We start from the raw sequence: 15,753 nt of genomic DNA on the forward strand, positions 1-15,753 counted from the left end.
ATTACTACTTGCGTGAGCATCGTAGAAGTTGTGTCTTGTGTATCGCGAAATTTCAAAATTAGGATTATTTTATAACATAAAATTGTGTAGTGGCGATCAGTGATGGCTGGGAAGCTGAACAAATTCGAAACACCCAGTTCTGCCAGCTCTGATAGGTAAAACTTCGTGTGGTAACCTTACTTATTGTTTGTTTGCCCAGCTGGCTAGTGTCATATACAATTACGCTGCAAAAGTTACAGTTTCAGTGTAGGCTTAATCATTATCGCCTTCAGGAGGTGTTTGTAAATGCGCTGCTCAATTGCCAGATAAATTTCCTTGAACGACCATTTAAAAACACAATTCGCAAAATAACCTCATTCATGCACGCATTTGAATTTATTTTTAGATATTTTATGTAGTACGTTGGCAGATTGCTTCACGTTGAATGCCCGCGGTGTGAGTAAAACACGTGGTCGAAAGCGGTCGTGTTTCGAAACACGTAGTCACATTAAAAAAAAGCAAAACGTTGGATGAAATGGAGCCTGGTCATCTGGTCTTCAAAAGCCCGTAAGATTTTTGAAATAAGAACGTGTTTGTGACTAGTGGTGGCTTCTCAGGGCTTCGTATATATGTGGTATATTGTTTATTTGCATGGTTACATCTTTATTTGCAAATATTTATTGTTGTAGTGAGTCACTAAGATTTAATATGTAAACATTACAGAGCACTTCAAATCATATCAAACTTCTGTGTCTATACACATGATACTATTATCTAATACCATCTCATATGATAAACTGGTTACATTTATGATAAGAATGGTGACTGATAATATCTTCTAATTCCAAGGACTAATTTCTAAATAAATGCTTTGCCTTATAAACACTTCACTTAGATCATTAAAAAACTTGTGTGTCAAAATTACTTGGCCAATTATACTAACGTAATATTACCAACCCATTAAGTTATCTGATGATGACTGACAGATTAAAGAGACAACTTAGATAAGTGACAACTTAAAATCATTATCAATTACTTATAATCAATTCACACTCGATTCCAGAATTTTTGCATCTCATTATTATTTTCAAAAATAAGTTAAAAAGCATGTGTGACATGTATTATAAATCCATTTAAATTAAAATCATTATTATGTTGCAATGTTATGATACAAGTAACAGTTAAACTTTTAGAAATAAAACAAACACTGTTATTTTTTGTGAGTATTTCACTCAAGCAAACAATATTACATAATCACCAAGTATTTAAAAGAATATTGTTCTTGTTGGTGTAGTATACTCTGCCATCGATTTCACCTCACTGTACAACACTACCTTTCACACAGCCTTTCAGTAGATCCATGAATAGAATTTGTTTCAGAAAAAAATATTTGTTTTATTGTTGTAAAGAGATTTAGTGATTGCTAAGTCTCCTTAATTTAAATGTAGAAAAAGATTCATCTAAATGGTTTGGCTATGTAAGCCATGCTCATCCATTTTAGTAGCCATGATTACACAGAATGGTGTTATATCACTGCTGGTGATATAACACCATCTGATTAAATTGCATTCTAGCCTTGGAATTTAATGGCTTTCAACTTCAACATATTCTTCTTCTTATTGCTAACACTAGTTCATAATCATACACTGAGAGGTTAGAAAATAAGAATAATATTGCAAATATCATGAGCACATACAAATTGGTGTTAAAAGAAAATGCTTAAACATATGTACATTAAAACATATATTTTACCAGCTAGTATGATACATGTCTACTATATATGTATCTCTTGTTGATGGATAGAGTATATTTTTCTGAAAGTAGACTGTAGTTGATTGCATGAACTTCATTGCATTTGTAATGTGTGACAACAAACACCTGGGATCACATTGGAAAAAATGTGATATTTTTTTTATTTGGCTCTGATTTTATGACTGTCAGGTATTATTGTCTCATATGACTTCCATTTTAGAGGACATGTCATTATTATAAAAAAGATAAAGTATACTTTAAGCGATTTTTTGTCTTTTTTATGTATAGCATATAAATGTCCTCTCATGTCGATATTTAAATCATTCTAGGGCTGTAAGCTATGGATTCTTCTCTCATAGGCAATGGGTTAGTTACTCTATCATTATATCAAATCCACTAATAAGCCATATATCCAAGCGAATATGGCCTGCAACATAATTTTATTTATTATACACAATTTTTAACTATCAAGCACATATGTATTTGTTCACAGTCACCATTACATTTTTAATTAACAATGAGCTTAAACATGTTACAATGAGCTATGGTAAATTTTGACAGTTTTCACAAATAATAAAATGGGGATTATGCGAAATGGTTGTGGTAATAATGTGAAAATAAATAATATTATAATACAGTAGGTATAATACAGTAAGAAATTATAATTCTTTATTTAACTACAGAAACCTTTACAGATACATTTTGGTAGTATTAGAATTTACAATTTTAATTTGGGTATTCACTAAGTGAAACGTGTACCACAGCGTCCACATGTTACATTCTAAATTGAATGTCACATGTTCATCTGATCAAAAATCACTATTATTTCATAGAAATGGCATTAAAATAATCACAAAATAAATTAAAAGTAAACCACTAACCTACAGTCTGTCGTAGGATTTGCTGTGTTTAAACATTACATTACGGCATTTATTATAGTGGTAGTATTCCTCATGGCTATAATACCAATATAATCAATAATACGGGACTTGGTTTCCGACGCATTATGGCCGAGGAAGACACCGAGAATACGCTCAGATGAGAAAGATACTTATATAAACAATCTTCCAATCTGCTCTGGGACATAAATACTAATATTACAGTCTGTGGCATAACCTTGGAACACTACGACCGTGATGACATGCTAAATTAACGGAATATTTCCTTATTGACCGTCTTGTTCGATTCTCTCTCATTCCTGCTTCCTCAGCCGTTGAGCGTCGGAGCCCCAGGTTCACTATCCTACTTCTTCACCTCCATTTCGCGCGATAGTCTGCATCCTTGGTTGTCAGAGTATTGACACGCATATCATCCCTGACGTAAAGACAATATTTCTTGGGTTTCCCCCTTAGCGATAGCCAGACATTTGTTCCCTACTTAACTTGCCGGTTTGATTAATAAGGGTTATTCCATAAGATCAATCCTTATTATTATTTTCCCTGAATTGAATAATGAAGTCCAATCATCTATCTAAGACACTTAGGTAACAAATTAGTAAAGTGTTATATAATTAAATTTATCAGAATTATTGTTAATTACATATGCATTGTATTTGATAGTGTTACTTGTTGTGTGACATTTAGTTATATAAAATCTTTTAGTTGGTGACGATACTGACGATTCATCATGTATGGTTTCCTACGATTCGGAATTAGATTCTAATTTAACATTCTTTGTTCAACTACAAATTATATAGGTACATCACTTTGGTCGGTCGAAGTCGCTTCAAAAAAGAAGCGGCGCAATAAACCTCACCGCAACCTTTTTTTTTTTTCAAAAACGTCAATTCACAAATGTTGGTCTTATAAGTTTTATTACGCCAACGAGGCTTTATAAAACTTTATATAGTAGATATGTATAAATAATAACAAATTTTCTAATAAAGGTTATGTAAAAACAGTGCTGGCTTTACGTCGTCAAGAAGGATGAATGCCAATGGTCTGATAAGCAAGGATGCCTGAGGTCATGCGAACTAGGGAAAACATAGGAAGGCCGACCCCTAATAAAACTCTCAAATTCAATAGAATCGCACTTGAACTTGGTTTTTATTGAATCGAAAACTGCTAGAGATATTGTCCTCATTTTTGCACGTGATTACCTTTATCAGTGAAGGGAACTGATAGATAATACTTGATTTACTATGATTTATAGACTCGTCTGGACCTATATATCAGGGCATGTATTTGTTTACAATATCTTTATTGTAAAAATAACAGGTTTTAAAAGTAAAAAGTACATACACAACAAGAAGGTAAATATAGAATGGCGGACTTATCCCATGAAGGTATTTATGTGTATTGGATGCCTCGTATTTATCTCTCGGTTCTCGGTTAAATTACGGCTGTGGTGCTTCGAAGCCTGGGTTCCACTTGAAAAATAAATCCCAAAATTAAGATTCGACAGCCATTGATATCCGCCAAAAGGAGTGATCCTATTTGAAGGCGGACCAGACGATGTATTTATTGTATCAGTACGATTAGCCGACGAGACTTAAAGACAAAGATCTCGTTTGGAATTAGCAGCATCTGCCTTTCCGTAGTAAGCTACGGAAAGAAATTACCTATGTAGGACACGTTTAGAGAGATAAGTCTCGCTATACGTGTCCTACAAGATTAGGACGTTGATTATATATTATTGAGTTTTATGATTTAAGGTTTTAAGTCCAATATGGCTTAACGTAGCAATGTGACACTGAAATATGAATTGGAATTACTTATTTTTACAGTCGTGTTAGTTTGTTTTTGTAGGTAAAATCTTGAAGACAAACTAAAGACCTAATTCCGTTTACAGAGTTTAGATTTTTCTCGTTACTTCAGTTTTTTTGGTGCACCTAGGATCGGCTCCCAACGAGGGCACTCAACGATGTACTTCGCAGGAATTATTTGTCACGCATTGAATACAATAAGATCGCCAGGGAGGGCGACAATAAAAGCTGTACTGTACAGTGTAAAGTGTACAGTCGTCAGCACGACAACCCACCCAAATTCATTGCTATTCGTCGATATTAATGGATCTTGACATGTATCTACCTCGAGATTTTTTAAGCAGATAAAATAACAAGCTCATAAAATCCACAGTGACACAGAGCTGGCACTGGAGTTGAACGAACAAGTGTTTCTGGACGATGAGGACTACTCGACGCGCGCCCCTGCCTCCCCCACCACCGTGCCCAATATCAGGAGCTACAGACCACCTTCCACAGGTAGGTGAAAAATTAAAGATATTTAATTATATTCAAGACGTTCAAGTGTAACTAAATGAGATAGAAGATTTTCATAAAAATTGTCGGCCCAATTCGGCTAATGTCATACAGAATGGCAAATGGGCCAGGCACATGATAAGGGACAAAACATTTCAACGCTCTGTCTCGTTTCTTCTCATCTTTATCATTATATATAGGGTATTGTATACAATACCCTATTGTTTTCCATCCATAAGACATTATGCGCCGACCCTATTTGAAATGGGATTTGGTAAGGAAGAAGAAGAAAATAAGGTCTGTACAATTTTCACCAATTTGTTTTAAGGTTTATAATTATTACACAAAATTACAATCAAAAAGGTCAATTAAGAGCAACAATCGGTGGAACATTTTATCGCCTACAGTCGAGTCAAACTTTGTCGGATATATGCTGGTTTTTTCCTTGCGGTAAATAATTTTTCTCGTCGTAATGTACGAGTAATCTCATCCAAAAAATTAATTTCCGCGTAAACTTGGAAATAATTCCAACGAACTATTCATTCTTCATTCAGATATAACTATTTACTGACCGACGAGTGATCTGAAATTCATAGCATATTTATCACAATTTAGTTTGCAAAGAGTCTGGGTTTTCACGTTATTGCGAGATATCGTTTATGTCTGCTTAGTAGGTATGATTCATAATTGTATGATTGACATTGAAATGAGCGTCGTGTGTAATGAGAGTCGGTTGTCACCATGAATTTAGACCACCCATGCTGGTCGATAAAGTATACATACCTACTCATCCAAAGTCGTCAGTTTGTTTGTGAACCTTGATCTCGCAAACATTGACGGATTATTTTACAAAACCATATTTAGTCTCACTTCGTCGTCGTGGTGTCTGCTATGGGTAGGTATGTGTTAGATTTTTTTTTTAATTTTTTGAATAGGTATCATAAATCACGCAAGTGCACACCTTAGTGCACGCTTGGCTAAAATTTTACCTTCACATAAAATCTTATCTCAAAATATAATGCAATTATTTCAATCATTTAACACTACCTATTATGTAAACTTTATGTAGACATTTTAACATTAAGAAAAGAGCACAAATAAATTATGTAATATTATTACTTAACTACAAGTCTAATATATTATTATCATAAAATATATTTACATTCATACATATAGTCCAATCAATGTCTGCGTCAGATTTTCAAATGCATTCTATTGACGGCAATTTATGCTTAGAAACATCACGAGACGAGCGCCGCCGAATAAACATTCAAATGAAAAAGCCGATTTCTTAGCTAATCTCGGCTTAAAATGTCGTGAAAATCGAAAAGGTCAATTTCCTTGTTGACTGATAAGAACACATATCCTCAATTTTAATTTCTTAATTGCCGCGGCATTGGCCGCCATCGCTTGTGTCCTTGCTGAAGAGTACCCCGCAACTCAGTCGGGTTATGGCAGCGTAGAGAGCCACTGTTTATAAGTGTATTAAAATTTATAGTGTTGTAATTCAAAACGCGAGCGCGGATTTTTTTTTCGGTAGTGGAATCTTTTGTTTTTTTAGTCGCTGTTATAATCTTCACTGTGTCAGGTAATTTTGTGCCAGTGTTTATTAATTTTCTATTTTTATGATTTGGGATATTGTGGCTTTTTCCTGTAATTTTAATGGGAACGAATTTAGAGGAAAGCGCCTTTCTTTTGAATAATGTTGGGCAAACATTGGATTCATTTGATATTTTATTATACTCTCCTCCACAATGTTGTCAACTACAATAGTCAAATTTTATATAGACCTGTATAGTAATTTAAAATAGGCATTTCAGTAATATTTTACTAATACCCACAGGAAAATGGGTAAATGTTTACTTTCTTGATTTTATAACATACTGACTTTACACAAGCTTAATGCCAATCAGGAATTATATGATTTTTCCTAAAAAAATTATATTCGCTGAATATTCGTTCGAGTATTTCTATTCTTGGCCACTCTTTCTTCGTTTTGTCATCTCCCATTTCGTCAAAAAAGTCCCAACCACGTAATCTTTTACGCCCACTCATATTGCAAACACAACAACAATGTTAATATATCAATATTTTTGAAATAATGATGAGCACCTTTGATTTATGCATTTACACCCTTCATGGACCTATATACTTTAATAAGAGTGGCGAATTTGCAATACATTCGAGAAGGCTGTTGTTCAGGTGGCTGTACTAAGTAATAAGCATGTTATCTCGAGTCCTACGTGCCTTGGAAGGCGTGTTAGGCCATTGGTCCAGATTGTTATCGTTTGATGTGTAAACTAAGTCAAAGCTTATGGAAAATATGACACCACTGACTCATAAGAGATATGTGTCCACTAGTGAGTTATTTTTCTTCATAAATTATTATTCATTACTTACTAATTAAACTATGATAACTTCTTATTTATTGAACCGTATACATTTTCCCGAGGTATACCCATCTCAGATTGAGCGAATAATTCTGATCTATCACCCGGCTTTTGTGCCCTTAAGGAGACATATCGAAAAAAAATTATCTGTCTCACGGAAAGAATGATAAAATGTAGAGAAGGACCAACTGGTGGGGCTTGGTTCGTTTTTCGTTCAAAAAAGGGGCGGAGTCATGGCGGAACTGCTTCCCAGCTCCGTCTGCCTCAGCCCCGCGTTTCGTCACATAACTTTTGTTAGATTATGGCAACACACCTCGTCTGCTTCGTCTCCCTCGTGCCTTTGGTAACTGGAGGCCTTATTTTTTCCGATCTGACACTATAGAAATATGGCAGGTTGACAGATCGGGGAATAGAATAATTCTTAGACGTTGTAACGTCTAGCAGACTGGACTACCCATATAGGTACTTAGTAATCCATACATATTGAACACAACAGCGGTGAGCGAACAAAGCGTTTCCCATTGTGTCTCCAAGTTGCCACTGAAGGTGCCATTGCAGTGCATATTGACAAACTATGTCGTCCTCGACCAAGGTCAACAGTCTTCATACCTACATCATAAAGTCAACGACCGGAACACCTGTTTCAATTTTGCTAACTAAGCCAAAACTGCTTCTCAGTAGTAGTTTTATTGAAACGAAGTTAAATCTACTATTGAGACACGACAGTTCTCATCAGTTTATCGTTATTTGAATCACCACCCTGTCCATCTAATACCCTACTAACAATGGAGTAACTATATAGCGTGGCAATTGGGCAATTTGCTACGGGGCCCCTGCTGTAAGGGGCTCCCGCTCTCATTTTGTGATCATCATGCAGCCGCTTCTCCCCCCGAGTGGATTGGGGAAAGTGCTATATGTTCAGTATATACCAGGAGGGCTTATGACGATTTTTGAAAATCAATATGGACACCGTCTCTTGCGATGCGTACTTTTCTGGGCTATCTTGGAATACTACCATCCCATCCTCCTGGATTATCATTGCGTATATTTCACACAGTTCGATTGTAACCAATTATATCTATTAGTCGAAAAATATATAACAGTATCCGAGCCCGGTTGCACTAATCAAAATATAAAGCAGCCGCCATTTTTATACGTTAAGCTTGTTTGCCGCCATAAAAAACTGAATGTAAATGGCATGATTGTTATATTAGTGATGTTGCGTATAAATTAATATTCATGTTTTTTTCGAGGTTTTTCTTTATTTTTTGTATGTTATTTTGGACTGTTTTTGCAACTTATGCTAAACATTCATGTTGCGTTGTACTTGAAGTGACATGTTGCACATTTTTTTTTTGCATAATTACAAAAAAAATCTGAGCTGCAACGTTTTATACAATTTTTATTTGAGATTTGTGCTATATTATATAAAAGCATTATAAATTTTCCGTGTGTTATTGAACTTAAGGTTGAAGGCTCTTTTCACATTGATACTTTTGTTCCCAGGTTCAAACATACTGAAGTCGCCGCGCGCGCGGCGCGTGCGCACGACATCCATGTCGCAGTCAAACAAGCGGACCACAGCTGAGAGCATACTGCACGCGGACAGGCGGACCATATACACCGCGGGCAGGCCGCCCTGGTACAACTGTACAGGGGGGCAGGAGGTCGAACCTTTTCTCATTGGTAGGTAGCCATTAACTCTATACTTCTTCTAAGGCCTCTCCAACTGTCAAGGTATATTATTTTGAAGTCTTTTTTGTCTTTAGCTCAGCGGAAAAGCTCGCCCGCGCTCGCTATTCCGTTCCATTCTTGGATGATCCACAGCCAAGATTTTTTCCTTCTTCTGACTTTTATTTTTCCATTAAAAAACCTTGGAATTTAAGCCTATCCCCCATGGGAGTGCTACTGTTGGCTATCATGGCAATGTTTTCTTTAGTCGTCTTGTATGACATTCATGGGAAAAGTGTTCCTATTCTAAGGCCGAAAGCATACGACTGGCTTTTTTACCTCAACAATCTTAAAGGAAGTAGTAGGGAAAAAGATCGCGGCCAATCGATAAAGTAAACATAAGTAGCTCTACGAAGAATTGTTTTCGAAAGCTTTCGGCTAAAATATCATATTTAACATTTTTTTGTGTCGGTCAACCCGATCTCCAGTTGCGCCATTTTGCGCTGAATTTCAGTCCACAATACTTAGCACTGTTTGGGAATTTCATCATAATATAACAAAAATAAATATTTGTCGAAACGCTATCGATAGTTGATTATCGAGCGGCAACACTAAAATGAACCAACAACAAAACGTGTACAACAAAAATAACAAATATTAAAATAAGTATTGATTTCCAGGTTTTTCTGTTTGAAGGTATTTGCGGCGGCAGCGCGTCGGGCAAGACGACCGTGGCCACCAAAATCATTGAATCTCTTAACATACCCTGGGTCACCATCGTCAGTATGGACTCCTTCTATAAGGTACCCGAGTTGCTTCTACATCTCTCTCTTACTTTCTCATCATCGTCGCGAGTACCTTGGTCATTCTAGACCATGATGCCTCGAAGCTCAAGCTCAGGAAGAAAATGAGGCGGTGAAAACAACATAAGAAATTTATAAAAATGTAGGAAAAGGAGGTATGCATTCTATCTTTTGTATTTATAGGGAAAGTTAGAAATAATACATGAGATTATGCTACACTAGACAAAGGATTTTATTAGATAATATTACAGTTTTCAATTGTAATCTAAACAAACATAATGTAATCACAATTTACGACAAGGATGTTTGATGGCTACGGTTTTTCTAGTAAATTGTGGCAACTGTGTCCAATAGAAAACTATAATAGTTTCCAATAAAATAATTTTCTAGCGTATCATAATTTGTAGTAGGTTGGATACCACATTTTTAGTTTTCGCTAACACAGGCTAACTAACACAAAATACACAAATCGATAAAATCGATAAAAATGTGATATATAAGTTCTTTACTTATTTAATATCACATTTATCATCAACTGGAAATATGTACAATAGGCAGCCTTGTCGCTTATCGCTAGTGCAATCTCTTCCAGGCTACCTTTAGTACCAGCTTTCCAAGATGGTGGAGCTAGTGAGCAGAAAGCGGCCTCTTAGATAAAATAATATAATATAAAGATATTTATTCCAGGTCAATAACCCATAGGTACATAACAACATATATATATAACAACGTATAAAAGCTTGTACAAAACTCCGTTTTTTTTCAGGTGCTAAACGAGAGGCAACACCAGCTGGCGACCCGCAACGAATACAACTTCGACCACCCGGACGCGTTCGACATGGAGCTGCTATACGCGGTGCTGCAGAGGCTGAAGGAGGGCAAGAAGGTGGAAGTACCAATCTACAATTACGTCACGCATTCGAGAGAGAACCGGACAGTGAGTGGATTTTAATAAACAACATCATTTATTCAGAAATTAGACCTTCACTTTTTCACGTCATATTCTAAACTAATGTACCAAGGCTAAAGGAAAAGCTACTAGCGTTTCGTAATGAGCACTGTTGAGAAGAAACGCCGAAAGAAACTCATTTTAACAGTGTTGCTCATACTTTTTACTAGCGACCCGTTCCGGCTTCGTCCGGTTAAAAACATAAAACGTTTAAAATTTATTATAAATACACCTGAACCTTCCTCAGAAATAACACTATCTATTGGTGAAAACCGCATTAAAATCTGTGCATTCGTTTTGAAATTTATCGCGAACAGACAGACAGACGCTTCATAGGACTTATTTTTATATTATGTAAATATTAAGAAGAGAATAAATAACAATAAAAACAGTTTATTTATCCCTTTACAAGTGTGATTTTTATAAATAGGATTCTAAAAGCTTGATTTACATTGCGGTTATGACACACAATACTTGTACTACTTTTAATCTTTCGCGTTGCATAATTATATACTGAACAGGTATTAAACGCGCACATACCTTTTTTATTTCCCAGACGTTTCGGACCTTGTTACAAAGGTCCGTGGTCACTGGGCGCCCAGTGGGAAATAAAAAGGTATGTGCGTTTAATACCTGTTGTTTAGTATATAACACCAATACCTTTTTTTAGAAAACAATGTACGGAGCAAACGTGATCATCTTCGAAGGTATACTAGCGTTCTACAACGCTGACGTACTGAAACTATTGGATATGAAGGTGTTTGTCGACACTGACGCCGACATCAGACTGGGTAGACGGCTGAGAAGGTTTGTAATGCTAATAGTTTGTAGCTTTTTAAGATTTCACTATATCTTTTTCACGACAAATTTGAAGTTACCTCAACCTCTTGCCTGTGAATTTGAATATGGACAAGCTATTTTGGACAAAATAAATTATTGTACCCTGCAATATTTTACATTCGATATTATGAACTTGTGGCTGTTACAATATTATCTGCCCAATAGATGACGAACATAACAATTTCTTGTCGCTTTGATTATATTATCCTCCTTTGATTATATTAGCCGTCCTTTCATTTTGGCATTATTCAAATTGCGCGGGCATTTTAGAGAGCATCCTGGTCCATTCTACTAATATTATAAATCCATCTATCTGTCCCTGTCTAGCCTACCACGAAACACACAAACACGTGGCACGTTACTAACGTTCACACGCTTTCTCTTTTTCCCACATCGTGAACGCATCGTTGCAAAAAAAAGTGAGAACGCGCCACGTGTTTAATGTTTCGTGGTATATACGTAATCTACATTTTTCCTAAAGGGATATAGTGCAACGCGGGCGGGATTTGGAAGGAGTGTTGAAACAATACATGTCGCACGTGAAACCGGCGTATCAGAGTTACATCGCGCCGCTGATGGCGCACGCGGATATAATCGTGCCGCGCGGCGGCGACAACAAGGTGGCCATACACCTCATCGTGCAACACGTGCACAAGCAACTGCAGCTGGTGAGGAACTATATGATACACTAGCTGCGTCCCGGGGCTCCGCTCCCGTAGGAATTTCGGTATAAAAAGTACCCTATGTGTTATTCCAGGTTATATTCTACCCAGTAGATGATGAGTGAAGAGATAACAAACAAACTTACTTTCGCATTTATAATATTTCGTGCTTGCAGCCGCAGTAAGGTGAGTTTTATACTACCAAACAGGCAAACAGATATTTGGTCCACCTGATGGTAAGTGGTCACCATGGCCTATCAACGCTTGCAACTTCAGGGGTATCACAAGCGCGTTTATATATGGACGAATAGCACAGACTGAGTTAGCCTCTAAGTTCGAGGCTAGTGTCATGATATTATATTTTATACAAAGACTATGGCTCTATACTAAGCTCATCCCGGCATCGCTCGTGTAAAAACATAATAAATTATACACCTAAACCTTCCTCTTGAATCACACTATCTATTGGTGAAAACCGCATGAGAACCCATGCATCAGTTTTTGAGTTTAAAGCGAACAGACAAACGCGGCAGTGGACTTTGTTTTATAATATGTAAGGACATTACTAGAGACGACTGACGATAAAATCTGCTGTTTAGCTGTAAAAGATAGACAGCATTTATAACATTGTATGGATATAACATGAACTGTATACGCGCAGCGCGGGTTCAAAGTGCGAGAGAAGTTGGCCGTGGCCCACGTGGGACAACCCGTGCCCGATTCTCTCTACGTGCTGCAACACACGCCGCAGGTGGGTATCTACTGACTTCCTGTTACGCACTTCCGTCCCTTTACACTATCTACTGAAAATATCATTCCCAGAATTTATATGCGTTTTTACTTACAAAAATATTATTATAATTCCTCTATAGATCTTTCAGTTTATAGAAGAATTATAAAATACTAGGTGTGCTCCGGGGGTTTGCTTCCGTGGGAATTTCGGGATAAAAAGTACCCTATGTGTTATTCCAGGTTATATTCTACCCGAGTGCCAAATTTCATAACAATCGGTCTAGTAGATTTTGCGTGATAGAGTAACAAACATATTTACACACATCACAAACTTTAGCATTTATAGTAGGATTTTTGTCTAAATGTCTTAATCCTTTCTTTCTACCCATATTTCTTCAAAATTGCTCACACCGATAAGGCCTCTCGCGCATATCATTTAATAATAATAAAACTTTTCAACTACAATTAAATATTCATAGTTTTGCCCTTTAAATATCTTAATAAACATATATATATATTGTACCTAAACGCCCCAGGTACAAGGTCTCCACACGTTCATACGCAATAAGGACACACCTCGCGACGAATTCATATTCTACTCCAAACGACTGATGCGACTCGTCATAGAGTTCGCTTTGTCTCTCCTCCCGTACTCAGAGCACAGCGTGGACACCCCACAAGGATTTCAGTATAGAGGTAAAACTATATATTTTTTTGTTTCTTTTAGCTGAAGTTCCACTGTTGGTAAATGCATCACCTTTTTTTAGCTAAAAATCTCTGTCATGTGCTGTTTGCTGCCATCGATTTAGTCAGTAGTTATATTGAGATGTAGTCATAAAGCTTCTAACCCGCAGGATAGTCCATTAACTGCCATTTTTATGAATTATATTGAACTAACTATCTGGCCCGGCTGCGCACGTGGTCTATAAAGCTTCGGGAATAAATTGTCTAAATAACAGTAAAAACTGCATCATAATCGGTTGCGTGATATACATTATACATTACCCTATGTATAACATTTTTCATGTGTAATAGAAGCTCACTGGCGCAATGATTAGCGTGCTTGGCCTGTGATAGTGGCGGTTAAGACACTCTGACAATGGTCGGTCATTGGATGGGTGACTAAAAGTGTATCTTGAGCTCCTCCGTGCTTCAGGAGGCACGTTAAGCCGTTGATCCCTATTGTATTTACAGTCGTTAAACCCCCCAATCCACAATGGGTCCGCTGGGTCATGGCCCATACTTTCCTTAAAGCCCGCCTCAATGGGCCAGATGGGCCATGGCCCATACTTATCCTTAAAGCCCGCCACAATGGGCCAGATGGGCCATGGCCCATACTTATCCATCTTTAAGGAAGGCCTATGCCCCAGCAGTGGGGACATTTAAATGGCTGTTGATGATGACGATAACATTTTTATTCTCAGGGCGTAAATGTGATGTGGAGAAAATCTGCGGCGTGTCAATTTTACGTGCCGGGGAGACCATGGAGCAAGCGGTGTGTGACGTGTGCAAGGACATACGCATCGGGAAAATTCTTATACAGACCAACCAGCAGACTGATGAGCCTGAGGTATGATTGCTGGACGTTTTCAACAACATTTGCTGATATTCTGTAGGTTAATCTTTTAGGACATTAGAATATACTATAAAATCACTAAGGATAGTAGAATCTAATAGTTACTCTTTCAGCTCGTACTTAGAAAATATTTATATAATTTTTTTTTTGTTCTTCCCATGTTAACCTGTTATATCTATATAAACCTGCTGTAATATAAAAGTAAAAAAATAAAACGTGATTATATTTTTTAAATTATTTAGATCGTCAATAATGGAAGACGAATTGACTTTGAATTGAGATTGCCCGCGTTTTTGTTCGACTTAAATCACGTACTTTCACTTCTAAAAGTTTTAATAAATATTATAGACATAGTATTTCAACATTTATTAGTGACTCGAGATCTGTTGATTTGTATTTAATCTAGTTTGAATTACATATAAAAACACATTTTTTTAAATCAAAATGGGTTTGGCATCAATCTATTCTGTTCGGAAGCATGGATTGTTCTAGATGTGTTACACGCAAGTTTTAAATCCCTATAGTTGGATTCGAGAAATATCGACGCGGGGAGGGAATTCTGAATCTTAGCAGTGAGCAGTGGGACCTAGTATATAGTTATTTCCAATTTATTCCAGTTATACTACCTACGGCTACCCAAAGACATAAAAGACTACCGCGTGATACTAATGGACGCAACTGTCGCAACCGGCGCGGCCGCCATCATGGCCATACGGGTGTTGTTAGACCACGACGTGCCAGAGGAAAATATCAGCCTTGTCTCGCTACTTATGGCCGAGATTGGCGTACACTCGATAGCTTACGCGTTCCCTAAGGTCAGTGCAATTCGATATAATAACTTGATTGATTGCCAAAGGAAATTATGCGATATGTGTTGCATGTAATGGCAGGGAATCGCATGCATTTGCTATACTAAGTGTGGTAAGTTTTAATATTGCTTCTTGGTCATACGACTACTGTTAGACCACGACGTGCCAGAGGAAATTATCACCCTTGTCTCGCTACTTATGGCCGAGATTGGCGTGCACTTCATAGCGTACGCGCTCCCTAGGGGTAATTCGGCAATTTTGCTTTTTTTAAAGATAAAGATCTCGGTATCTCTATCTCGTTTTCGTCTGTTTCCTTTTGAATTCCGAGCTGTAACGCCGCTTCTAGGGTAAATACAATTTAGGGTCACCCATTGGTTAGGGTCACCCATTG

General features: G+C 37.0%; 1 protein-coding gene across 3 annotated transcripts in view; it reads left to right on the forward strand.

The window, feature by feature from the left end:
• Positions 1 to 15,753, forward strand: part of l(2)k01209 (lethal (2) k01209) — a 21,432-nt gene continuing 5,679 nt past the window's right edge. The window contains exons 1-12 of one of the 3 annotated variants that reach the window (XM_053751020.1): positions 2 to 155; positions 386 to 546; positions 4,809 to 4,933; positions 8,827 to 9,006; positions 9,688 to 9,794; positions 10,561 to 10,731; positions 11,414 to 11,550; positions 12,065 to 12,251; positions 12,907 to 12,996; positions 13,514 to 13,673; positions 14,402 to 14,547; positions 15,171 to 15,368. In XM_053751020.1, coding sequence (XP_053606995.1) covers positions 515 to 546; positions 4,809 to 4,933; positions 8,827 to 9,006; positions 9,688 to 9,794; positions 10,561 to 10,731; positions 11,414 to 11,550; positions 12,065 to 12,251; positions 12,907 to 12,996; positions 13,514 to 13,673; positions 14,402 to 14,547; positions 15,171 to 15,368 — 1,533 coding nt within the window. In that variant the 5' untranslated portion in view covers positions 2 to 155; positions 386 to 514. Of the gene's footprint in view, positions 156 to 385; positions 547 to 4,808; positions 4,934 to 6,366; positions 6,519 to 8,826; positions 9,007 to 9,687; positions 9,795 to 10,560; positions 10,732 to 11,413; positions 11,551 to 12,064; positions 12,252 to 12,906; positions 12,997 to 13,513; positions 13,674 to 14,401; positions 14,548 to 15,170; positions 15,369 to 15,753 lie in introns of those variants that run through there. The other 2 variants (XM_053751019.1, XM_053751021.1) reach the window with 2 other exon arrangements.

This window comes from Plodia interpunctella, chromosome 10 (assembly GCF_027563975.2).
Source record: "Plodia interpunctella isolate USDA-ARS_2022_Savannah chromosome 10, ilPloInte3.2, whole genome shotgun sequence".
Classification (NCBI taxonomy): Eukaryota; Metazoa; Arthropoda; class Insecta; order Lepidoptera; family Pyralidae; genus Plodia; species Plodia interpunctella.